At 36.4% G+C, this 27,324-nt stretch overlaps 1 protein-coding gene across 1 annotated transcript in view; it reads right to left on the bottom strand.

The window, feature by feature from the left end:
* The window catches only part of plxna1a (plexin A1a), a 275,583-nt gene that overhangs the window by 10,174 nt on the left and 238,085 nt on the right, over nucleotides 1-27,324 (bottom strand). Inside the window, exons 21-28 of the mRNA XM_073822714.1 lie at nucleotides 22,795-22,937; nucleotides 18,766-19,022; nucleotides 17,725-17,791; nucleotides 9,293-9,439; nucleotides 8,500-8,659; nucleotides 6,151-6,254; nucleotides 4,348-4,444; nucleotides 1,039-1,229 (exon numbers count right to left, since the gene is read on the bottom strand). Coding sequence (XP_073678815.1) covers nucleotides 1,039-1,229; nucleotides 4,348-4,444; nucleotides 6,151-6,254; nucleotides 8,500-8,659; nucleotides 9,293-9,439; nucleotides 17,725-17,791; nucleotides 18,766-19,022; nucleotides 22,795-22,937 — 1,166 coding nt within the window. The remainder of the gene's footprint in view (nucleotides 1-1,038; nucleotides 1,230-4,347; nucleotides 4,445-6,150; nucleotides 6,255-8,499; nucleotides 8,660-9,292; nucleotides 9,440-17,724; nucleotides 17,792-18,765; nucleotides 19,023-22,794; nucleotides 22,938-27,324) is intronic.

Here is a 27,324-nt window from a genome sequence, read left to right as displayed (position 1 = left end):
AGCCTAACAATTAGGAGGCAAAGCAATAAGCTACACAACCAAGAATGGGGGAGGAAAACAGAAGACTAGAAATGAGATAGCAGGAATATTATATTGTGTGCTAACCAGACACGATGCGACAAGATTCAAGCGATTTCTCAGTCAGCACTGAATTCTCAATGTTCTTTTACCACTCCTGATTCTAATACAAACGCACAGCGCTTACTGTATTTGGTTTTCTGTTACCTCCTTTTGTGTTCAGATGTAAATTGTGCAAGATTATTTCACAACATCAGATCAAAAGATCAGAAAAAGCCTATACCATACACTCGCCCGTAAACGTTCCCTTTAAAGAAAATGGACAAAGAAGATGCATTAAAACCATCAATATGTCTCCCTTGTCTACCTTTGATCCAATAAACCAAAACGCATTTTAGGGTGTGTTCACATTTGTAGTTCAGTTTGTTTGGTTCATTTGGACCGGACCAAAATAGAAAACGATACATTTGGTTCTGGTCCACTTAGCGTTCACACATTTTTGACAGCAAACCTAAAGATACAGAAACTAAAGGCATAGTGATTTGTTCACAACCTGATTGGTTGAGTTGAATGATGTAAATTTTGTGACAGAACTTATCGAACACACCAAACAAAAGGAAAAGGTGCGTTGTTGTGTGCATATGATTTTACTTTCACCACCTGCGAACTCTATTAAAAGGCACTTTACCTACTCTGCTTATTTAGTTTGGATACAGCGCTTGTTCCCTGTTAGAATTCATGTCACATAGCATCGCATTTTGACATTACTTCCTGTTTTTAGTTCGTTTAGAAGAATTTGGTCCATGTTGCACTGATATTTAATTTGAATGGCACCAGGGTTTGTTTGGAAGCGCTTGTTTGGTGCACACCAGGGTTCGGATGGCAGCGTTTACACTTACTCAAATGAACCACACCAACAGAGCAATCGCACCAGAGTTCGTTTTAATTGGACCAAACATGGCAAGTGTAAACACACCCTTAAATGGAAAGTTCAAGAGAGAAAACTTCATGCAAGCTCACCTTGGTGGCCAGCAGTCGTGTCAGGTAGATCTCTGACACCATCTTGCTCCCGCGATCGCCCTCACGCTGATCTGCGTGGTCGTGGTTTTTGACGAGGTGCCAGAGTTTGGTACCGCTCTCTAGATCGGGTGTGATCATGGGCGTCCTGGACCGCAGACTGTCTGGGCTGCTGGCCGTCCTCAACATGCTCTCTGCAGAGAAACATAGAAGAGTCAATCATCAAATGATTTCTAGCATTTTATAACATGGATAGCTCTATTTGCTAGGCCAAGAAACAATAATACTTGCCCAAAGAATTGTTCATTCTGATTAATGCTATAGTTCAACATACCATTTAGTAAAAATTGTTCCCTTTTATCATGTTCCTTATACTGCTGCCATTTCATAAAAGCAATAAGGCCATGCGCTACAGTAATTTTACCTCAAGTCAAGAGTGTTTTAGATACTCGTGCAGCATTAAAATCACTGTAACGCATGGCCTCTCAAGGCTTATTGCTTTCATTTCAGCATAATCTGCGCTATCTGGATGGTTCAGAAATCGTTGGTAGTATTGAACCCACGCATCTTCATAAATATAATATAAAGCAAAAACCTAAACAGTATAAAACAGTCACATCGGCGGTTGTAAATCAGGTCGGGCGGTCTTTTCTATCTGATGAGCAGTCGGCTGCTAAATACCCAGGAGTTACACATCAAAGATGAGAGCAGAGAGGAGCTGAGCTCTGGCTAATGGATGGTTAAGCACAGTAATCTGTCTGAGGATAAGGCATTCTGGGTAAGGATCATTTCCTGTGGATGCCCTAAACTACAATGAATATACTGCATCTGCAGAATCCATCAAAAACTCCCTCAGGTTTATTCTATCCTTAAGTGGCAAGTGGGAGTGAAAGATAGAGTCCCGCGTCTGGAGTCTAGTTAATCAGTCACAGACTGGCAGGCCGGCGTGCTTGAAAGAAACAGCCACTGTAAGCTTAATTCGGCTCCTCGCAGCGCTTTTATATTACACCGCATAAAAAAGTCAAGGCTTAGAAAAACATAATAGTAAAAAAAGCAAATAAATAATAAATAAACCAGGGAATGAGCATTTTTAAGCTACACAGAGACCACGAGATAACCGAGATAAACACTAATGGCTGAAACGTACTCTGTGCAAGTATGTCAACGCAGAGGTTCAGGCACCGAAATGTGTCAGAACACAATTCATAATGCAATACAAGTGTGTGTTGCATTGACAGTGCATTAGCATAAAAAACGGTCTTCTACGGTCAAGTTTCTAGTTCATGTAAACCACTGATAGAAGAAGTGCAAAGAGAAGTTAGTTTTCAGACAAGTATTTCACTTAAATATAACATTGAGTTTGCATTAAACTGATCAAAAGTGACACTGAAAACATTGTTTTCAGCATTGATAATAATAAGAAATGTTTACTGAGTGCCAAATCAGTGTTAAATTTCAAAATACAGTCAAACCAAAAATTATTCAGACACCAGATATAATTTTTGATATTATTTTGCTAGTGGGTGCAGGACACCATAGTTAATTTAAGTAATTTAGGATAGCAAAATAAAGTAAACTGTGACATATTATATCCAAAAATTCTTCATACAGAGGACTTCCAGTAAAATTTGGGACCGAAAATTATTCCAACACTTTGATCTGACTATGTTTTTTCTTTAATTGCTAATGCGACCTTTTTACACCACAGACTGAACAAAATTAAACATTGCTTGATAATTGGTCAACAAAGTATTGATAGTTGTGTAACTATTGTCATACTAACTGTTAGTCCATTACATACCTTTTTATCAAAGTTATCTGACATTATCAAGATGAACTTGTTGTGACACAGTTTAACTCTGAGTTCTTGTCATATAATATTACCATTTGTTACCAACTGTGATAAGGTGAGAAATGGTGAAGGTGTCTGAATACATTTTGGTTTGACTGTATATTACAATCGACAACAGTACTTTTTTAAATTGCAATAATATTTCACAATAAATTAAAAAAAATTGCAATAGGTTTATAAATTCAAAAAATATGCAATAATGCAATTATATAATAATATTTCACAATATATAATGTTTACTGTATTTTTAAATAAATATTTTATTTGCTTCTGTATATATCAGCATTATATTAGTCACTCTGCTTTCTAAATATGGAAATCAGCCATATTCGTTGATCACTGTCCAGACACTTGCCTTTGAGTACTTGCAGATAAGTTTTTATATTTGAGTATGTTTCTGGTCAAACAGGCCATTCATTGCGTGGTGTTAGTAACGCGCAAGTGTTTGCATCTCATTTCTGAATGTGACACAAATCGCATATAATGTTCAGCTCGGGATAATAAAGGATGACACGGATATATAAAAATACTCAGTGAGCAGTCTGAAATAAGACTTCCTCTGTTCTCTCCCTTGGCCTCTGAATGCATCGTTCATTATTAATGGTACGAGTGTCAAACTTCATTACGGAGGCCCAGGGAGATGCATATCTGTCCAGTGCTCTTATCGCCATGTCCATTCTGCAGGCTGGGGAGGAATGTTCCTTGGGGTATTGAAGATATGAATTCACTTCCTGTGCTGGGGTGTGAAGGGATTTGGAACAATGTTCAAAGGTATTTTCTCCAGCTTAGATATCCAGGAAATCAAATAAAAAAAGAAAAAACTGTAAGAGCCAGATCATGTAATGACCACGATCTGCACCGGCATCACCACAGTGACTGCACTAACTGCTGCCGTTTCCATGGCAACGAGCGAAACACGACTTGAACAACAATACAAACGTGTGTCCGGTGTTTCAGCACTCAGAGAATTATCCGAGACATGAAGCCCCCTCTCAAAGGGAAATATAATGGACGTCTGCCATGAGAGAGCCATGGCTTGAGTGCATGTAATTCTGCAGCAATCACGGATACTCGCTTCTGAGGAGGACAGACAACATTAAACAGCTTTTTCTCTCTGATCCCCGTCCCTTTTTTTGGGTTGAGGAACAAAACACCTTCAGTTCTGTGCTATCATCACCTCTTATTCGCACAAACACACAAAGTGCTCTGAAAACAAAACAAAATCATCACAAAGAACAGCGAAACACATCAAGACTCCCAGCTTTTTGAAATCGAGACACGAGGACGTGATACTAGCGCGAGTCCTCATTTTCAGGGGAAAAATAGAGGCCAGTGAGCTGAAATCTTTCACTTGAATATGGCAGTCGTGATGTTGCTCTTCTGATGAAAGTCTCTGAGGAGAGGCGACTTGGAAGTTCTAAGGAGAAAATCAAAACATAAAGTTGAGACGGAGTTCTTACCGTATCTGCTGAGGGACTTGGTGAAGGTGGACGAGTTTGAGATGTTGTACGCAGAGTTTTGCTTTGGCACCAGAGCGATAACAGACCCATCTGTTACCTGAGGACAGTGAGCAAGACACCATTACTACAATATACTCAGATAAACTCAATCACTATACTATACTTAGGCTATACTCAAAGATATTCAGTGGAGATCAAAATTAGAGAACATCCTTTAATTTCCTAAATTTCAAGGTCACTGCTTACTTAGTCCTATTTGAAGTTATCTTAACAGGAGTAAATAAGATATTTGAAATTCCTAAAAAACTATAGCACACCTACAGAAACCTTCAAGTTATTGGTGTTAATCTGGCACCTGGTGTTGATTTCCTTAATTATATGACAAACCCTATTTAACTGCAAGCATTCCTCCAATTTTCACTGAGATTGCAAGATGGCAGGTGGCTCTAAGGTGACTGAAACCCTGCAACAGGAGGTTGCCCAGATGAAGGCCAAATTGATGATCCTTTCAGCCATTGCCAGAGAAGTTGGTTGTTCCAAGTCTGTGATTTCTCAAATATTGCAGGTTTTCACTGACACTATTTCATTCCAATCCCCCAAAAAGGCTGGTTGTCCACAAAGACAAATGCACAAGAAGACAGGATAATGTGGAGACTCTCAATGGGGAATCGGTTCAACACTGCAGCTGGAATTGCTAGCTAGTTCAGTATTGTGTGAAGAGAGAAGAACTAGTCCAAAGTTCAAGATGTTCATGTCTTTATTTCTTCAGTTGTAAAGAAATTGTGTTTTTCGAGGAAAACATTTCAGGAATTATCTCCATATAGTGGACTTCTATGGTGCCCATGAGTTTAAAAATTCCAAAATGCTGTTGAAATGCAGTTTCAAAGGGCTCTAAACGATCCCAGCCAAGGAAGAAGGGTCTTATCTAGCGAAAGATCGATCATATACAAATGTATATACTTTTTAACTTCAAATGCTCGTCTTGTCTAGCTCTGCATGCATTCCGGTTCAATACAGTTAAGGTATGTCGAAAAACTCCCATCTAATTTTTTCCTCCAACTTCAAAATCATCCTACATCGCTGCAGAAGTACCGACCCAGTGTTTACAAAGTGAACGTGCAAAGAAGGTCAAATGCCCTTTACAAAAAAAAGCAATGTAGGACAATTTTGAACGGGACTGCACAGCGCACACATGCGCATGGCAGAGCTAGACAAGACGAGCATTTGAGGTTTAAAATTATATAATTTTTTTTTTTTTTTGAAAATGACAGATCGTTTCACTACATAAGACTCTTTTTCCTCAGGTGGGATCATTTAGAGCTTTTTGAAGCTGCATTTTGGAAGTTCAAACTCATGGGCACCATAGAAGTCCATTATATGGAGAGAAATCCTGAAATGTTTTTCTCAAAAAACAATTTCTTTATGACTAAAGAAAGAAAGACATGAACATCTTGGATGACAATGGAGTGAGTACATTATCTGTAATTTTTTGCTCTTGAAGTGAACTACTCCTTGAAGGTCTGTCAAACCAGTGATGTCCTGCGGCTGTAGATGTGCTAAAGTCATTCGAAACAAGAGCCTCTACGCTTCCTACTCATTTCTGACAGCTGTAACCCTTTAAAAGTTTATTTGTAATCATCTTTCGTATTACAGTGGTTACTGTTCTCTAATTTTAATCACTTTCTTTCACAAAATAAAGGTTTGTGTTAAAATGATATGGTTATTTTGTCCTTTATCATTTATTTCCCTTACTAGGGCTGCTTATTAGTATGGTAACAGCTCAGATGTGGACAGTATCCGTACCTGATAGTGTGCTAGTGTGTTCAGGCGTTTCCAGTCATTATCAATCTTAGTAGTGACATCCTCATCCTGCAGAATGATCCTCGCCAGTCGCCCCTGCCGCCACTCTGCAACACAAAACAAGATGAGTACGGTGTGTCAATAAGAATGAAGTAAACAGCATTTACTTATTTATAAATGTTTTTTTCAATTGAGGATGTCCCCGAATGCCTCTTAAAGCAAGTTTTGTCCAATTCAGCTTACTTTTGGGGACAATTCTGTGTTTATACTCTAGCTATTTGTGTACTACACACACATCACTCCCACAGCAAGGACAACTGACCACTTGAGGGAAGCTTTCCTCTTTAGAAAGGCTTCATTTAGAGCACATAACCTTGCGCAGACCTTGTCCGAATCTCCCTGTGTAGAGTAAAGTCGCTTTTCCTAGCCGAACAGATACAAAAACATGCACTTGCTGTTACCAGAGGTGAGCGACATAACTAGGAAGCCAGAGTCCAGGTCAGATCTAAATTACGGATCTGATCAAGGTCACAGGAATGACTATTCTAAGCCTCTTACAAGCAAACCATTCCAATAAACAACCTCCCTGCTTGTTTGTTTTTTTGTTGCAGAACGAAGTCGCAGTTTCTTATTTCGAAACAGGCTCTGAAAGACAACTGCCAAGGAGCAGAGCAAAGCCAGATGAGATCTGCAGCTGATAGCATCACTCAGTCTGAGCCAGATGACAATCATGTTGGGAACTGCTCGAGCTAATGGGATCTTGCTGTGGATGATATGGTTCAGTGTCTATTTCCCTGGTGCCCACAACGGTGACTTCAGCATCCATTTATATCAAGCTGCTGATAAGATGAACATTTTGTATCAGCTGACAGAACCTGCTTTGAACAGAGGCATTTGATTACAAGAATGTGCAATAGGGAATTTAATAATTTAGTTTAATTGTTTAATTAAGCTTACCAATTATCAATTAATTTCAGCAAATTTAGTGTGTATATATACAGTCGAAGTCAAAAGTTTTTGAATTTGAATATCTGGGTAAATTAAAGTTATTTTGTCTTCTGGGGAATATGTAAGCATCTTCTGTAGCTTTTAAAGGGCAGGACTAAGAAAAAGACATTTAGGCTAAATAAGAAAAATGTACACATCTTCATTCTGTTCAAAAGTTTACACCCCTGGCTCTTAATGCATCGTGTTTTCTTCTGAAGCATCAGTGAGCATTTGAACCTACTGTAATAGTTGCGTATGAGTCCCTCAGTTGTCCTCAGTGTCAAAAGATGAATCTCAAAATCATAGTCATTGTCGGAAAGGGTTAAAATACACATAAATGCTCAAAAATCAAAGAATTTGTGGGACCTGAAGGATTTTCTGAAGAACAGCAGGCAGTTTAACTGTTCAGGAACACATGCACAACGAGACAAATGCACAACTATCACTAAACAAAAAAACACAGCTGTGAATCATTCAGGTAACAACACAGTATTAAGAATCAAGTGTATGTAAACTTTTGAATGGGGTCATTTTTATCAATTTAACTATTATTTTCTCTCGTTTACTACATGTAAACGTCTTTAATGTGAAATATCTTATTCAAGTGAGTACTAAATAAAAAATAACATGCATTTTGTATGATCCCTTTTATTTTGGTCGAATAAATAACATTTTACAGATTCTGCAAGGTGTATGTAAACTTTTGACTTCAACTGTAATTACTACGTAATATTTCATTGATGTATCCATCTTGAAGCATAACTTCTCCAGCACTAAGCCACAAATCTCTTCAGGGCTTTTTCCACTGCATTTAACCCTGGGTTATCATCTTTCTAACCCTGGGTAAGGCCACTCTTTACCCTGGGTTATGCTATATTTCACTTGTGTAATTTTGAAAAGAGGTTAGCACCGCTTTTAACCCCGGGAAATGAAATCCTTATAAACTGCAGCGGCAAAGGTACACACTATACAGTGTGTTACAGCAAATTATTTATCAACAGAAAACCAATCATAAACTGCCTCATTCAAAATCCATGTGCTTTGCCACAGAAACCTTCACTTTAACATTAAACATTTTCAGAGATGGACAGGCAGTTATTAAAACAGGTCATTTGCCAATCAGTCTTATTGACCTCATAAATATGCAAATAAGAACATTAACCCAGGGTTTCCAAATGTAGAGTATGAACCCAACTGCCCAGCGTTAATTACAAATTCAGGGCAAAGAATAAATAGAGTGCAACATGAAACAAGTTAACCCAGGATTATGTTATTGAAGGTTTAGAATGACCCTGCGTTAATAATTTCAAGTGTAAAACCCCATTTCTGTCATATTCGTCCGTTGGCGTTCTCAAGAGTTCTTACCGAGATCCATGTCTCCTGCTTTTGGTCTCTGGGAGTATGGGCTTCCTTTATACACAGCATCTAGAAGCTTCTCTTTCACCTGGGTAATCGTGTCACAGTTCAGGCATTTCACCGTCACCTCCGGGCCATTTTCGTTCTCTGGGTTCACACAATGAAGTGTCTAAAAGGAGACGAGAGAGGAGATAAATCAGTCTGAGCAATTTATTATTAGCATCTAGTTTGAACTCTGCACTACAAAAAGAAGTTGAAAATCCCTTCTCTTATATAGTAATGATCGATACATTCAATTATTTAACATATATTGAAAACTAATTGAACAATATTTGTGACCCTGGACCACAACACTAGTCAATTTATATGAATAAATAAGCTTTCCATTGATGTATGGTTTGTTAGGATAGGACAATATATGGCTGAGATACATTTGAAAATCTAAAATCTGAGGGTGCAAAAAAATCTAAATGGCCTTAAAGTTCTTAGCAATGCATATTACTAATGAAAAATTTGGTTTTAATACATTTACGGTAGGAAATTTACAAAAATATTATCTTCATGGAACACAATCTTTTTCCTTTATATGATTTTTGGCATACAAGAAAAAACGATAAGTTTGACCCATACAGTGTATTTCTGGCTATTGCTACAAATATACCCATGCGATTTAAGACTGGTTTTGTGGTCCAGGGTCACATTTTGTTAATATATTAAATATATTGAAATGGATGAATGAAAATTAAAGAATGGAGACACATAAAGAAGCATCAGTTTGCTTATGTTGTGTACTTGCACTGACCAGAGTCTTGTAGTCAATCTGTTGTCGGATGAGTTTGTCCTCACTGAGGGAGTATCGGGCCTCTCCGGTGATGGCGTCTATAGGGCCTTTTTCCATCTGCTGTTTTATAGCACAGTACAGCATGAAGAGAGGCTCACCTGCACACTCCTGTAGAGAGAGAAAGAGTGTCAGAAACAACAGCAGCGTGTTAGGACTCTGCAATGTCATGAATACATGCACTGTGATTTTTTTTCACCTCATAAAAAGTAGAAGACAAAGCAAAAAGATGCGCAATCAATAACCCTTCTTTCCTTTCATAGTAACAAGCGGACATAAAATGCATTTCAGGTATGTATATTGAGCAAAACTTGATTACTGATAAACTGTCACTTCAGATGTGAAAAACAAGCAGCTATAATGGTGCACCGCTTTCAAATAATCACAAGGACTTGCCAATCAATACAACCATTAGCCTCTCACACCCTCAAAAAGCCCCTCTCGAAAAAGACAAACAGTTTAAACGCAGGGGAGAGAGAGCGATAGATGGAGGTTAACGATTGGGAGGAAGCACTTAAACTCCTTTGTGAAACGAACGGATAGGTGTGGAGAGAAAGAGAGATGGCTGGGGTGTGGACGGATAGGCTGTTTTCCGCATTAGCATTAACATCTTTCACAGACTAACAAACAACTTTCTGTCATATTTGTTTCTGTTTGATTCAAGCAGTCAACTAGCCTCCTGTAGTCAAACCTACGGTTCATATTATGACTTATTTTGGACAATTAACATCTACTCTGAGAGGAAATATGACTGACTACCAACTTAAACTAAAAACTAAATAAAGCTTAAATAAAATACAAATAAAAGTCTAAAAACTTTTAAAATGAAAAATGAATTACAGTGTTTCTGAGACAGAAGCTAGCAATTAGCAGTTTATTCATTGTAGCTTAAGGTATTGTATGGTATGCAAAAAAAATCTCACTAATCGCTAGTTTCTGCCTCAGAAGCTAGTAAATAGTTTATTCATTGTAGCTTCAGATAGCACACATTGTGTGAATTACACATTACCACACAAAACATGAAACTATAATGAATTCCTGTGCTGAAACAGGAACTAGAAAACTGCAGTCTAATTTGTTGCCTCAAATATTGTGTGGTATGTAAATAAGCTTGCTAATTTCTATTTTTTACCTCAAACTAGTTTTACCTCAATACTGTTTGAATTACACATTAGCACAAAATTTGAAGCTATGAACAGACTTGCTAATAGTTAATTTCTGAGGCAGAAGCTACAAAGAATCTGAAGCTAATCTGAAGTTTTATTTGTAGCCTCAGATTTTGTGTGGTATGAAAATTTTAGTTTTTACCTCAAACTGGTGCTTAGCAAACTTATTCATCATTGTAGGTTATTGCAAATACTGTGTGAATTACACATTAACACACAAAATCTGAAGCTACAATGAATAAACTTTTAAGTTTCTGAGGCAGAAGCTACAAAGGATCTGAAGCTATAGTGAACAGTAATGAGTTTGTAATGAGTTTCATTGTAGCTTCAGACATAGCAAATATTGTGAATTACACATTAACAAAATCTGAAGCTACAATGAATAAACTTGCTAATCGTTAGTTTCTGAGGCAGAAGCTATACAAAGGACCGGAAGCTACAATTTGAAGCTACAATGAATTGTAATGAGTTTCAGAGACAGAAACTAGCAATTAGCAATCTTATTCATTGTAGCTTCAGATTTTGTGTGGTATAATGTGAATAAGCTTGCTAATCCAGTTTATTCATTCATATTGAGTGAATAACACATTACCACAGAAATTCTGAAGCTAAACATGCTAATCATTCTGGAGAAGAAACTACAAATAATTGTACTGTGACAGTAATTCACAGACTTATTTGTCGCCTTACATTTTGTATGGTATGAAAATAAGCTTGCTAATTGATAGTTTTTACCTCAAACTAGTGATTAGCAAACTTATTCATCATTGTAGATTCAGACATAGCAAATACTGTGTGAATTACACATTTACACAAAATCTGAAGCTAATAGACAATGAATTAACTCGCTAATAGCTAGTTTCTGAGGCAGAAGCTTCTAAGGACCTGAAGCTACAATCTAAAGCTATATTGTAATGAGTTTCTGAAACAGAATTAGTAATCTTATTCATTGTAGTTTCAGACAGCAAATATTGTGCGAGTTGCACATTGACAAACTTTGAAGCTACAATGAATAAACTTGCTAATCGCTAGTTTTTGAGGCAGAAGCTAAAGGATTTGAAGCTACAATTTGAAGCTAGCAAGTAGCAATCTTATTAATTGTAGCTTCAGATTTTGTATGGCATGTGAATAAGCTTACTAATTACAAGATTTTGTCTCTGAAACTAGTGACTAGCCAGTTTATTCATTGTAACTTCAGATAGCACACACTGAATGACACATTACCACACAAATTCTGAAGCTAAAGGTGCTAATTGTTCTGAGGAAGAAACTACGAATAATTATACTGTGACAGAAACTAACAATTAGTAGTCTTATTTGTAGCCTCAGATTTTGTGTGGTATGAAAATAAGCTTGCTAACTAATCGTTTTTACCTCAAACTAGTGATTAGCAAACTTATTCATCATTGTAGATTCAGACATAGCAAATACTGTGTGAATTACACATTAACACAAAATCTGAAGCTACAGTGAATAGACTTGCTAATCGCTAGTTTCTGAGGCAGGAGCTTTAAAGGATCTGAAGCTGAATTGTAATGAGTTTCTGAGACAGAAATTAGCAATTTTATTCATTGTAGATTCAGACATAGCAAATATTGTGTGAGTCACTAACAAATTTTGAAGCTACAATGAATAAACTTGCTAATCGCTAGTTTCGGAGTTTCGGAGACAGAAGCGACAAAGAATCTGAAGCTACAATCTGAAGCTACAATGAATTGTAATGAGTTTCTGAGACAGAAATGAGCAATTAGCAATCTTATTCATTGTAGATTCAGACATAGCAAATATTGTGTGAGTCACTAACAAATTTTGAAGCTACAATGAATAAACTTGCTAATCGCTAGTTTCTGAGACAGAAGCTACAAAAGATTTAAAGCTACAATGAATTGTAATGAGTTTCAGAGATGGAAACTAACAATTAGCAATCTTATTCATTGTAGCTTCAGATTTTGTGTGGTACTATGTGAATACGCTTTCAAATCGCTAGTTTCTGTCTCAGAAACTAGTGACTAGCCAGTTTATTCATTGTAGCTTCAGACAACACACTTTGTGTGAATTACACATTAGCAAACAAATTCTGAAGCTAAAGGTGCTAATTGCTCTGGGGAAGAAACTACAAATAATTGTAATGTGACAGAAACTAACAATTATCAGTCTTATTTGTAGCCTAAGATTTTGTGTGGTATGAAAATAAGCTTGCTAATTTCTAGTTTTTACCTCAAACTAGTGATTAGCAAACTTATTCATCATTGTAGATTCGGATATAGCAAATACTGTGTGAGTTACACATTAAAACAAAATCTGATGCTACAGTAGTTTCTGAGGCAGGAGCTTTAAAGGATCTGAAGCTGAATTGTAATGCGTTTCTGAGACAGAAATTAGCAATTAGCAATTTTATTCATTGTAGATTCAGACATAGCAAATATTATGTGAGTCACTAACAAATTTTGAAGCTACAATGAATAAACTTGCTAATCACTAGTTTCAGAGTTTCGGAGACAGAAGCTACAAAGGATCTGAAGCTACAATGAATTGTAATGAGTTTTAGAGACAGAGACATTTTGTGTGGTACTATGTGAATACGCTTTCAAATCGCTAGTTTCCCTGCTGAAAAAAAAAACAGCATATGCTGGTTAGGTATGTTTTGGTGCTGGGATGCTGGTTTTAGCTGGTTTATTCTGGTCCTTTGCTGGTTTATTCTGGCCCTTTGCTGGTTTATGAATTTTAATGAGTTTCTGAGACAGAAATGAGCAATTAGCAATCTTATTCATTGTAGATTCAGACATAGCAAATATTGTGTGAGTCACTAACAAATCTTGAAGCTACAATGAATAAACTTGCTAATCGCTAGTTTTGGAGACAGAAGCTACAAAGATCTGAAGCTACAATGAATTAGAGACAGAAACTAGCAATTAGCAATCTTATTCATTGTAGCTTAAGATTTTGTGTGGTACTATGCGAACAAGCTTTCAAAACGCTAGTTTCTGCCTCAGAAACTAGTAATTAGCTTTAAAATCTGAAGTCAAAATCTGCGATAATTCAGAAGATTGATCAGGTTCCAACGCAGGAAGCTTGTAAGCCATAAAAATTCCAGCGAGCTGTCATATGCAAGACATGTCAGACACGCACCCCTCCTCAACCGACCCCCGACCGCAGTGATTATGATGGGCACGGTGAAACGAGGAAACCCACCGTCTCCCTCCGCCTCACGCATACCCACACGAAACCGTTTCCTCTGGTTTCCTCCATCACTTCATCCTGTTTTACTCCACCCACCCTCCCACCATATGCTGTTAACGTCTCGTTAGCATCTGCGCTAATTAAGCCGACAGCTGCTAACGAGAGGGAGCGTGAATACATCACTCCTAGAGACCCCCACTGCAGCGCACGCGGCCGAGAGACCAGACCTCATCCCACGCTCCAGCTTCATTAAAGAAAGAGAGCGATAGAGCGCAGACCACATAGCCAGACCTCACCCACCCATAGGGCTAATGAACAGTAGCAGGAAAATATCCTGTTGAAATATAGAGCTAGCTCGATCAATTATTCCACACTACAGCCTTGAGCAGACCTCGTTCAAAAGCACCACTGGGGCCAGAATGTTGATAAAAAATGCACTTCGTGAGAGAGAGAGAGATTTCTGGGAAGGTTTGATACGTGTCAGTTTGCTTCAACTGTGCTGTCTGAGCCGTGTCTTCATATGTGATATTACAAGCTGTGTGTTGGTGACAACAGCTTGTCAGTTCCACTAACTCATGCCACAGTTCCATCCGTCTTAAACAACGCCGCTTTTCCTAATACTAATTAGCGAACTCAAACTGTCTGCTTCTGAACTTTTGTCAGCTAGCAGAGGAGCCAAACGAGGCCTGTAAACAGTCAAAGCTTGAAATGGACTTCAAATGAGCAAATCGGAATTGGCTTATCTGGTTTGAAAGGAAGAGCTCATCCAAAAATTAAAAAATACTCCCATGTCGTTCTAAATCTGTGTAAATTCCAGAGTTCATAAAAGATATTAGGCTAAATATTCTTGCTGCTCCAATGATAAAGGACAAAGAGCAGCCATACTACTGTATGTACAATACTGCTCAAAAGTTTGGGATCAGTAAGATGTCTCTCTTGCTTATCAAGACTGCATTTATTTGATCAAAAATACAAAAAAGAGTAATACTGGAAAAAGTTATTACAATATAAAATAATGTTTTTTATTTTAATATACTTTGAAATATAATTGATTCCTGTGATGCAAAGCTGAACTTTCATCACATGATGATCACATGATCCTTCAGAAAATATTCTAATATGCTGATTTATTATTGAAATTATCAATTTTCTAAACAGTTGTGCTGCCAATTTTTTTTTTGGAACCTGTGATTGTTTTTTTCAAGATTCTTTGATATATAACAAGTTAAAAATAACAAATTTTTTTATTAATTTAACACATCCATGGTAAATAAAAGTATTAATTTCTTTCTAAAAAAAGAAAGAATACAAATTTACTGAACCCAGACCTTTGAACAGTAGTGTGTATTGTTAGAAAATATTTATATTTTAAATAAATGCTTTTTTTTTTAATCATTAAAGAATTCATTAAAGAAGTATCACAGGTTCCCAAAAAATAACTGTTTCCAGCACTGATAAAAAATTTGTATATTAGAATGATTTCTGAGGGATCATGTGACATTGAATACTGGAGTAAAAAATTCAGCTTTGATCACAGAAATAATTTTGATTTTTAATGTATATTAAAATATAGTAATAATATATATTTTTTTTCTGTATTTGTGATCAAATAAACACAGCATTGATGAGCATTATAAACTAATTTAAAATACATAAGAAATCTTACTGATCCCAAACTTTTGACCGGCAGTGTATATAAAAGTTAGGAAACATTATAATTTTAAAATCTTTTAAATAAATGTTTCTAATGAATTGTATTTAAATGCTTGTACAGGAATAGTACATCTAAAATAAAATAAAATAAAAATTCTCTTATGTCTAAATTCTCTTATTCTCTTGAGTCTCTTATGCTCACAAAAGCTGCATTTATTTAAGCTGTAAATACTGTAAATATATCAGTAATGTTTTGAAAATAAAGAAACTATTTTCTATTTGAATATATTTTAAAATTGAATTTATTCCTGTTATGACAAAGCTGAATTTTCATCATCATTACTTCAGTGTCACATGATCCTTCAGAAATCATTCTAATATGCTGATTTGCTGCATAATTATTATTGATGCTCAAGTTATTAATAATGATTCCTTTGGTATCTTGTTATCAATGCTAAAAACAGTTTGCATCATATTTAGAATATATCACAAAAGAAGTTATTTTAAACAATTTAAACAATTTTAGTGCTTTTAGCCTAGGTAAGCATAAAAGACCAGTAAAAAGATCAAAAAAAAAAAAAAAAAAAAAAAAAAAGTAGTGTTAATAAATAATGACAATTTTCATTTTTGGATGAACTATTCCTCTACACGCAACTGCATTTGATGTTCTCGAATAATGCAAAAGCACGTTCAATTTGTGTCATCGTTAAATGAATCTCTATGATGTGAAAGTATTCTGGACTCCCGTTTCCTGTTGATTAAAATTCTTCCATTGCGTGCTGAGCCCTGCATGATTGAACTAATAAAACTAGAGAGCTGCTAATGCGAGAGTGAGAGAGAGATGGAGAGACAGACAGGGGAGGACTGACATCCTGCAGCTCAATCACGCTCTGTGAGTGGCGTCATGGAGTGAAGCAGAATGGGGTGGGGGAAGCACAGGAGTATATATAAAAGGAGATAGAGCTAAGAGCTGATGGAGGCTAGGAGGCAGAGGTGCCTGTAGGGGTGGCCTCTGACCTGCCTGACTGCTGACAGACAGCTTCTGTCTCATTATTTGTCACATCATGTTGGACCTAGTTGTGCAAAAGCCCTCTGGTCACTCTATTCATGCAGAATAAAAGCTGGTTCAATTGTGAGCTTTTCCATGAGTGTTTAGGTGCATTTTTATTTTTCAGGAGTGAGTAATTACACACTTAGCAAAAAATAAAAATCCTGTTATCGTTTACTCACCCTTGTGTTGTTTGGAACAAAATTTGAAAAAAGTTTTAAATGTTTTTGTCTATAAAATGGAAGTCAACAGGGTCTAAAATGACACTGTTAACTTTCATTGAATAGACAATATCATATTTTGTAATATGTAATAAGTACAGTTGAGGTCAAAAGTTTACACACACCTTGCAGAATCTGCAAAATGTTAATTGTTTTAACAAAATAAGAGGGATCATACAAATGCATGTTATTTTTTTTTTTATTTAGTACTGACCTGAATAAGATATTTCACATAAAAGATGTTTACATATAGTCCAAAAGAGACAATAATATTTGAATTTATAAAAAATGACCCGATTCAAAAGTTTACACCCTCTTGATTCTTAATACTGTGTTGTTACCTAAATGATCCAAAGCCGTTTTTTTTTTTTTTTTTTTAAGTGATAGTTGTTCATGAGTCTCTTGTTTGTCCTGAAGACATATGCAACTATTACAGAAGGTTAAAACGCTTACTGAGGCTCCAGATTGAAAAACTATGCATTAGGCATAGGGTGTAAACTTTTTAACAGAATGAAGATTTCATTTTTCTTATTTTGACTAAATATCATATTTTTTTCAAATTTTTCAAATTTAAAAGGGTTTCACCCCACTCAGTGTGAAAAGATGAATCTCAAAATCATATAGTCGTTGTTGGAAATGCTGTAAAAACTAAGAATTTATGACCTGAAGGATTTTCTGAAGAACAGTAGGCAGTTTAACTGTTAAGGACAAACAAGGGACTCATGAGCAAAAAAAAAAACAAAACAGCTGTTGATCATTCAGGTAAAAACAATATTAAGAATCAACGGGGTGTATTTATAAATTAAACTATTTTATGTAAATGTCTTTTATGTGAAATATCTTATTCAGGTCAGTACTAAATAAAAAATAACATGCATTTTGTATGATTCCTCTTATTTTGGTAAATTAATTAGCATTTTGCAGATTCTGCAAGGTGTATGTAAACTTTTGACCTCAACTGTAAATACAGTTAAAACAATAACATTGTGAAACATTATTACAACAGTTTTCTATTTTAACTTTTTGAATTTTCAGCATCATTTCTCCAGTTTTCAGTGTCACATGATCCTTTAGAAATCATTTTAATATGCTGATTTGCTCATCATGAACAATCCTGTAAACACTTACTTTTAAGAACTTGTACAGAAGAAACGTGAACCAGTTTGTAAGCATCTTCTCAGCAACAGACTCGGTCCTAAAAGAGAGAAAGGAAAAGAGAGAGTGAGGGAAAATATTAATCAAAATTCATACAATACAACTGAAATGAACCAAAAGTGAATGAAAGCTTCCTCTAACAAACAAACAAAACTCCTTCCAATGAAAAAAAACTACACTTTCTCAAAACAAACCACCAATCTTCATTAGGACCAGACAATTATAGTAATTGGCCGACGTCTTCCATTAATGGCCAACCTGTCGCCAGCCGAAGACCCTCAAAAGCTTCCCCAGAACAGAAGTAATTAAAGCATGCCGTAATTAATGGACTTCAATGCTTCTAATTCATCTGTAGCTGGCAAACGAGAGCAACTGCTAGCACAAGCTGCTAACTGCGGCTCCTTCCTCCCTCAGGCCCACCAAGAGCCTTTTCTGCTGTTCAATAATGCATTCACATAGACTTACCAACTCCCATTACTTCCTTACATAAGGGCCTATTATTAAATTATATGCTCATTAATAACGGTGAAGGGGAGATAAGGCGAATGAAGTAGAACAACAGGCATTTCATGAGGGAGAAGTGTCCCGAATAGCTCATTAACGTACTTCAGTAAGGTGCTAGATCGGAGTCGACAGTCGGGTGAGATGGAGGATATTGACCTTTGACCAAAAAGTATTGGTGCTGCTTTATATAATTACGGTTGAACTACTGATGTCACGTGGACTATTTTAACAATTCCCTTACGACCTTTCTAGGCCTTGAATGTGTTAGTTGCATTGCTGTCTATGCAGGGCCAGAAAGCCCTCAGATTTAATCAAAAATATCTTATGTTCTGGTCTGGAATGACATGACAGTGAGTAATTAATGACAGAATTTTAATTTTTGGCTGAACTATCCCTTCAAAACTTCAGCACACACTTATAATAATCAGAAAGTTATTGTGCATTGGTGTCGCCAATACAGCCTTAACTCTGTGTATCAGTGTGACTGTGTGTGTGTGTGTTTTCTCCCACCTCCTGAGCAGCAGTTTAGGGTGGTTCTTGCTCTCCAGGTTCTTGTCGATGAGGTCAGAGAGCAGCTGTTTGAGGACTCCTGTAGCGTACTCCATCTCTCCCTGTAGAGCTGTCATGATGAGTGATGCCACGTTGCCGCGGTCACGCATGGAGAAGGAGCGCTGAGCTTCCAACGTGCGGATAAATGTCAGCAGGAAGTGCTTCTTGGTGAGCAGTTGACCAAACAGAGTCAAGGCCTTCTCGACATTAGCCTGCACCTGTGGGAAAACACACAGAGCAACTCATTATACAGTGTGGAATAAATTACGACAGCTATGTTGTGTTTTGATGAACAGATAAAGGTAAAATCAAATCACATTCCAATATAATTAATGAAAATTCTGTCATTAATTACTCACCCTCATGTCATTCCAAACCTGTAAGAACTTCGATCATCTTCAGAACACAAATTAAAATATTTTTGATGAAATCAAAAGCTTGCTGACCCTGTGTTAGCAACGCAACTAACACATTCAAAGCCTAGAAAGACTGTAAGGACATTGTTAAAATAGTCCATGTGAGATTAGTGGTTGAACCTTAATTTTATGAAGCTATGAGAATAGTTTTTGTGTGTAACAAAAACAGTAATAATGACTGTAATCCACATTAGTTTTCTTATTTGTGTCAGTCTGACACATGCATTGTAGTTGCATTGCTGTCTATGCAGGGTCAGAAAGCTCTCGGAATTAATCAAAAATATCTTATTGGTGTTCCAAAGATGCACAAAAGTCTTAGGTTTTTAACGACATGAGGGTGAGTAATAATTGACAGATTGTTATTATTATTTTTTTATTTATTTAACATGATTGTCTCAAATGCACTAAATTCTTTCACAACTTTAGGCCTTATTCCTGAAACACAAGGAGAAAGAATTAAAAGTTGGGTTCTGTAAGATTTTTTATGTCTCTTATGTTCACCAAGGCATTTATTTGATCAAAAATACAGTAAAAATGGTGATATTGTGAAATGGTATTACAATTTAAAATAACTGTTTTCTACTGCAATATAGTTTAAACTGTAATTTATTCCTGTGATGCAAAGCTGGATTTTCAGCATCATTACTCCTTTACCTCAGAAATTATTCTAATATGCTGATTTGCTGCTTAATAAACATTTGTTATAATCAATGTTCAAAACAGGTGTGTTGCTTAATATTTAATGGAAACTGTAATACTTTTTTTCAGGATTCTTTGATGAATAGAAAGTTTAAAAAACAGTATTTATTTGAAATATTAATCTGTAACATTATAAATGTCTTTACCTTTACTTTCGGTCAACCTAATTTGTCCTTGTTAAATAAAAGTAATAACTACTTTCAAAAAAAGAAAAAAACTAAATGACCACAAAGTTTTGATTTAGTGTAAATAAAAATTGTCATCCTCAACTGATTAATTTGTATCACTATGTACTTCCACAATTTTAGGATTGATGCAATGATTAAGGACTGACTTGAAAAATGTGGAGCCCGGGACAATCATGTTGACCAGCAAATGGAAGACGAGGACAACATGAAGTGACATTCGCATTAAACCTGTGTAATGTGTAGGGGTGTCCTTGACTAAAGATTTTTCTGGTCAACTAGTAGTCCTTAATTTTAAGCATTAGTCGACTATTAGTCGCACATTTATTTATAAACCATATAAATCATAATAATGAGCCTTTAATTGCCTACATAGTCTAATAAGTGCTCAAGCTCATGCAAAAAAAGCTTGCCACAGCGCACCGGCAGATATAATAATTATGAATGTGTCAGGGATAAACAGCAAGGAGACTGCATTAACGTTTTAATAATTTATTGATAAACTAGTGCTTGCTTTGTTTTAGGCTTAAGAGATGAAGTCGGCACTGACTCGTCATCTCCGCAGTAGTGTATGCGCCTGTATGCATGTCACATGCGGATTACATAATCTGAGAATATGTTTTCCATTTGAATTGGTTCATCTGAAAGCAGACATTTCACTATATACATTTTTCATGTCTGTAAGGCAAGTATGCACAGAGTTTCACGCTCAAGGTCACAGGTGACTGAGGCAGCAGAAAGCGCATCCTGTTTGCTTTCATTATTTCACAAAAGCACAATGTTTTGTTGTTATTGTGAGTGCACACAAATAAACAAAGTTTTTACAAATTCGAAAGATGTATTACTCTTATCTGTATGACCAAAAATGATGGAGTATTTTAAGTGCAAATGATTGCACTGGCGCCTTCTTCTGTCATGCAGTGAGCACGCTACTTTTCAGGTTCTACACTCCGCACATACACTTCAATAGTGCACATTTTTCTAGGTTAATATTAGATTGAGTGACAATCGTACATATTTCAGATGAAAAGCCATGAATGATAGGTAAGTGTGACTGTGCATTTTCCAGTGGATTTTTTTTTCTCTGACTAAGCGACTAATAATTAATATAATAATGTTGGTTGACCAAGCCTCTTCTCGTAGACTAAAGGTTAGTGGACTATTAGAGGGCAGCCCTAGGAATGTGAGATATTTCGAAGTACAACACATAATTAACTAGAAAATAAATGGACTTGATTTAGTTGTACAGAGCTATTTAAGAATTGTTTTGTTATTTTAAAATGAAGTGATCAATTGTGCACAGTAAGACCAGGGGAGTTTTAAAAGAAAGTTTATGTTGCTTTTAATGTTTTTGATTGACATATTCAGCCTTTCTGAAACACACTGTCGGAGCCCTTTAGTAAAGTAAACAGCGTTCAGGCAGAAGTCCACATGAGGGACGTGCAGCTTTCTGATTGACATCAAAGGGAATCCAAGATGCTAGCAGCTCAAAACACAACAGAAGGAAATGCAGAGTGAGGGCGAGGAAGGACAGCGAGAGAAAGAGTACAGCAGGAAGCAGACGTGACCTCAGAGTCCAGGAGCGAAAGGAGGTGATGTGTCCTTCCATGAGCCGCACCTGTCACTTTTCATCTGCCTCGCTCTCTCACACATCTTGCCTGTACAACTTCTTGAAGCCATGTATCCATACTAACATAACAAAAGCAATATCTTACAAGTGTCCTTACTAGCCGTGACAAGCTACTAGGCAGTAGCCCCGCCCACAGCAAAATCTGATTGGTGGAAACAAAGAAAACCTGGCTGTAATTATCTCACATTGTCGCTGGAAAGTTTTCACAGCTAGTTAGGACGAAGCGCTATAATCCAAAGAAATTACGAAAAACAAAAACGAATCTCCAAGCGAGGCTGTTGGAATCTGACTTCAAAGCAAACCGGCGTCTGTTATTGTCCCCTTCAGCACCTTATGTACCATGTAACCTGACAAAGGCCTTTTTCCCGACAACACAGACTAATAAAGTGCCTCAATTCTTCTCTGCTGAGCCGAATGAAATTTGCAGCCTCTCGGGGAGGCCGATTGTACTGTAGGTTGCTTTGGGGAGAGAAGCTACACAGAGCAATAAGGGCCTGAGCCGTGCGCATAGGCACTTGATTACGCCGGGGACTCGGGGGCAAATACAGTGAAAACAAACCCCAGATGAAATAATAAACATACGATCCCTGCGCAAGCCAACAGCGTGACCTGCAGTATGCAGGCCGGTGGATGTAGCATGTACTTAATTGCGCTGACCAGTGCGTTTTGAGGATTTGTGATTGCTCTCATTGTTTTTTTTACCTAGTGCTATTACGTGTCAGTCATTAGCGTCTGGCTTTATTGTACAGGAGGTCACAATCTGTAACGTATTGAACTTGTAAACTCCAAATTGTAGGTTCAAACGCTTTTTGTTCTACTCCCGAGAGAGTCACCGACCCCATTTATCAGAAGCAAGTGATGTCAAAAAGACTGGTCACCACATTTACAATATACATTATGACCTTTCAAGAGTGTTGATCAGCCGTCTACGGCGCTATCGTAGTTTATACAATCTCAGCGCTATGTTGTTTCTACTATTAGTAGTGGTCTGCTGATTTTTGATTGCTTTGTTAATTCTGCTCTAGGGTTACCATGGTGATGGCGATGTACTGACCCGTACCTCCATCTCCTTGAGCACCGGGTGGTCCTCGATGCCGGGGAACAGCACCCTCATGGCATAGGTTCGGTAGTCCAGGAATGGGATGCCAGCTCCATCCAGTTCTTGGGTCAGTTCATGGATGTCCGTTTGGAGTTCGGCAAAAGCTGTAAGGCGAAAAGAACGGGTAAGTTGAGGTACAACACTATCTGAACAAGTTCTGTGCTTATTGTTTCAGTTCAGCATTTGTTAACTAGACAAGGACACTTAAAAATCATTTAAAAGAGAATACACAAGGTGTAATTTCTAAAATTTCTAAAAATGTTTTCTAAAATTATACAGAACTGTTAAATGTACAACATTTATACATACATACATATATATATTATTTTTAAAATAATATTTATTTGTTAAGTACTTGAAATTAGACAATATTACACTTTAAAATGCTCATAATCAGATTACAGTTACTTTTTTATGGACTACATGATTACATATTTACACAATGGCGGTAAATTATTAAAATTAATTTATTTGTTTGAAAAAAGAAGAAAGAAAGAAAGAAAGAAAGAAAGAAAGAAAGAAAGAAAGAAATATTTTGATTACGTCACAAAATACAACATTATAATTAAATATTAAAATTAGGGCTGTCAAACGATTAATCGCAATTAATCACATCCAAAATAAATGTTTGTGTTTACATAATATATGTATGTGTACTGTGCATATTTATTAATAAATATATATATATATAAATATGCACATACATGAATATATATATATATATATATGTGTGTGTGTGTGTGTGTTTATATTTAATGTAATTTATTTTATATGTAAATGTAAATATTTATACATAAATATTACTTTTGTAACTTTTATTTTAGATGTGATTAATCGCAATTAATAAAGTCTTAAAGTCTTAATAAAAATGTAAATTTTTTTTTGCATGTTTTATATATATATATATATATATATATGTATATATATATACACACATACATATATACACATATGTAGTAGGATTTAATTTTTAAACAAAATAAAATATCAGTTCATTTTTTATTTAGTTTTTATATTACAAAGTATATATAAAATAATCATTAAAGAAAGGGAATAAAATCAGTCACATCAATATGTTTAAAAAAATTCTATTTTAATAATTTAAATGAATGAATGAATGAATGAATGAATGATTAAACAAACAAACAGTTATGTAAGCCGTTACAACCAGCTACTAGGTCTACATAAGCTATTCAAATATTTCTGGTGTAGTTTTACAGTGCAGATAAAGATTTGCAAGAAATCAGATCAGGGTAGGTTTATAGCATACACTTGTGTGCGTAATAAAATATCTCATAATAGAAGTATGATTTGCTTTAAGCCTTCCCTAAGTACGAATAAAAATGAACTTTAAATAAAGTGGTTGATTGGGAACTCACGAAAACGTGGTCACTGGGAGCCTCGTGCAATAATAGGTGCTTGTTGGGTAAACAGAAGCAATGCTAAGTCTGTCAATCTGTTTGTTTATTCGGTTTATGACTAATTTAGTTTTGCTATTCGAAAAGAGCGGGAGGGAAGAGACGTAAGAGACACAAAGTTCACGGGAAAAGAAAGTCAATTAATTGCATGAGTGGGTAATTAATAAAGGAGCGGAGCTTTTCATGCATAATTTCCTCCAGCTGTTGTTCCTCCTCGTGGTCCGCTGGGATATGAATACTGAAGCAAGAAGCTCCTACTCTAAGTGAGGGTTTTTCGTCTTAAAAATACTACACAAATATTATTCAAGATGAACTGCCCAATGGGATTTTCAGTCTCTCGATAAGGGGGAAAAAATAAAAAAGGAAAGTGACAGGTCTAAAGAGCTTTTAATTCAATGGTTCTTTCTCGTCAAAGTGCACTTGAAAGGCCTAACAAAGATTTCCAACATGAGGGATGGCCTTGTAATTCAATTTCACTTCATTACTTGGAGAGGCGCGTGCCGGATCGTAAAGCACGAGGGGGCATTACAGACAGCTTGAATGCCAATTTGTAAAGGTTTCCTGTTGTAGTGGTCAAAACATTACGCTTCTCCGGAAGCAGCAGCACTGCTAGCAAGGTCAGCCCGCAGAACATTTCCTTTAGTGCCCAAGCTGTTTGTCAAAACAAGTCTGAAAAGTTTCATTCACTGCTGATAATGCGTTTCTTTCTGAAATCGTTCCTGTAGTTGTGAAAGCACTCAAAGCGAAACAATTCCAATTACCGTGATGTCCACACACGCTTGCACTAACATTTCTCGGCTAATGTAAAGCAGAGAGGCGAAGCTGATATCCCCACTGAGTGTTCCCAGTATCTAAACCGGTGCTGGATAGCTCGCTAATTAGCCATTAGCTGTGCCTTTGTTTGTTTGTACTACTGCGCTCTCTGATGGGCTGCATCATGGCTCAGTAAGCCTCTGCACATGGTGAATCGCATGTCCCTGGATGGCTCTCGCCGGTCCACACAACTGTATGCTATTCGGTCAAACGAGGAGGCAAAGTCATCACTTTTTTTTTTCTTTTTTTTTAAATTAAATGTAAATTCATGTCCCAGGCACATTTTCAAGGTTAAATAAACATTTATTAAAGTATACAATCATAAATTTTATCAGTTTAGTTTAAGCATTTTACATTTATTCCAAAGTAATAACAATTAAAAAATATAATAAAAATTACCTTGTTCAAAAGTTTACATCCCCTTGATTCTTAATAATGTGTTCCCACACATTTGTTTGATTTTCCAGCAACTTTGTGTATTTGAACCATTTCCAACAACGACTGCTTGATTTGAGATCCATCTTTTCACACTGAGAACAACTAAGGGACACATTATTACAACTATTACAGAAGGTTCAAATGCTCACTGATGAAAACTTTTGAACAGAATGGAGATGTGTACACTTTTCTTATTTTGCCTAAATTTCCCAGAAGACATAAGTTAAATTTACCCTGATCTTCAAATTCCAAAAGTTTTCACCCCTGGCTCTTAATGCATTGTATTTCCTTCTGGAGCATCAGTGAGCGTTTAAACCTTCGTAATAGTTGCATGTGAGACCCTCGGTTGTCCTCAGTGTGAAAAGATGGATCTCAAAATCATACAGTCATTGTTGGAAAGGGTTCAAACACACAAAAATGCTGAAAACCAAAGAATTTGTGGGACCTGAAGGATTTTTATGAGGAACAGCAGGCAGTTTAACTGTTCAGGACAAACAAGGGACTCATAAACAACTATTATTTTCTCTTGTGGACTAGATGTCATCACCTTGTATGTGAAATATCTTATTCAGGTCAATACTACATAAAAAAAAATAACAGGCATTTTGTATGATCCCTCTTATTTTTGTAAAATAATTAACATTTTGCAGATTCTAAAAGGGGGTGTAAACTTTTGACTTCAACTGTAAGGTTGAACGATGCACTAATGCAGTTATTCTGTTAAATATGCATATATGGATATTTTATAAAAAGTGACCCTGGACCACAAAATAGTCATACGATTAGTCATAAGGGGCCATTTAAAATTTCTGAATATACTTTCCAATAATGTATGGTTACTTAGGATAGGAAAATATTTGGCTGAGATACAGCTATTTGAAAATATGAAATCTGAGGGTGCAAAAAAAAAAAAAGTATTAAGAAAATCACCATTAAAGTTGTCCAAATGAAGTTCTTAGCAATGCATATTACTAATCATAAATTAAGTTTTAATATATTTATGGTAGGAAATTTACAAAATATCTTCATGGAACATGACCTTTACTTAATATCCTAATGATTTTTGGCATAAAAGAAAAATCGATCATTTTGACCCATACAATGTATTTTGGGCTACTGCTATAAATACACCTGTGCTACCTAAGACTGGTTTTGTGGTCCAGGGTCACAAATGTGTAATAAAACAAACTTTTTATTTATCCAAAAACATTATTTGGTTTAAAATCTGACATTTCTTGACAGATTTTGTGAGATTCATCCTTTTGCAGCCTATTATCTGACCCTGTTGACCTCATTGGGTTGGACAGACCTCGAGTTTGAGAGGTTCGGGTCATTACCCAGTGAATCTAATCCTAGCCCAAACGAGTAATAACCAAGCGAAGGTCATAAATATTTTGCAGAGCTTGTAAATAATGTCAGCGCATATGATCCGAATAAAATATTGATGCGCAGACTGAATGGCATTGCGATAACAAACCGTTCAGGTTGTCCACAAATGAAGGCAGCCGTCCAATCAGTGCGAATCAGGGCTAAAGAACGTGACAGCTAATCAATGCCTACCAGTTTCTTCACCTATTTGGCAAGAAGTATATTTCTTTCATCATTCTCCCTCTGCCATTCAGCCATCTCCCCCTTTGCGGTGAAAGCGAGTGTTTGTTAGCTAGCTAGCCAGCCACGCCACGCTTTTTCATCCTCCTGACAGGGTTGTGACCAGGAGGGTCGAAAGTCCTAAGATAATGGCCAATTAGACCCAGTGCATCTCCACGAGACCAGGTAGAGTGTGGCACTGGGAACCTTTACGGCATACGGAAACTGCATTTCA

The sequence above is a fragment of the Garra rufa genome, chromosome 18 (genome assembly GCF_049309525.1).
Source record: "Garra rufa chromosome 18, GarRuf1.0, whole genome shotgun sequence".
In the NCBI taxonomy this organism is placed as follows: Eukaryota; Metazoa; Chordata; class Actinopteri; order Cypriniformes; family Cyprinidae; genus Garra; species Garra rufa.
The sequence above is the reverse complement of the archived record's forward strand: the minus strand, read 5'-3'. Positions and strand labels throughout refer to the sequence as shown.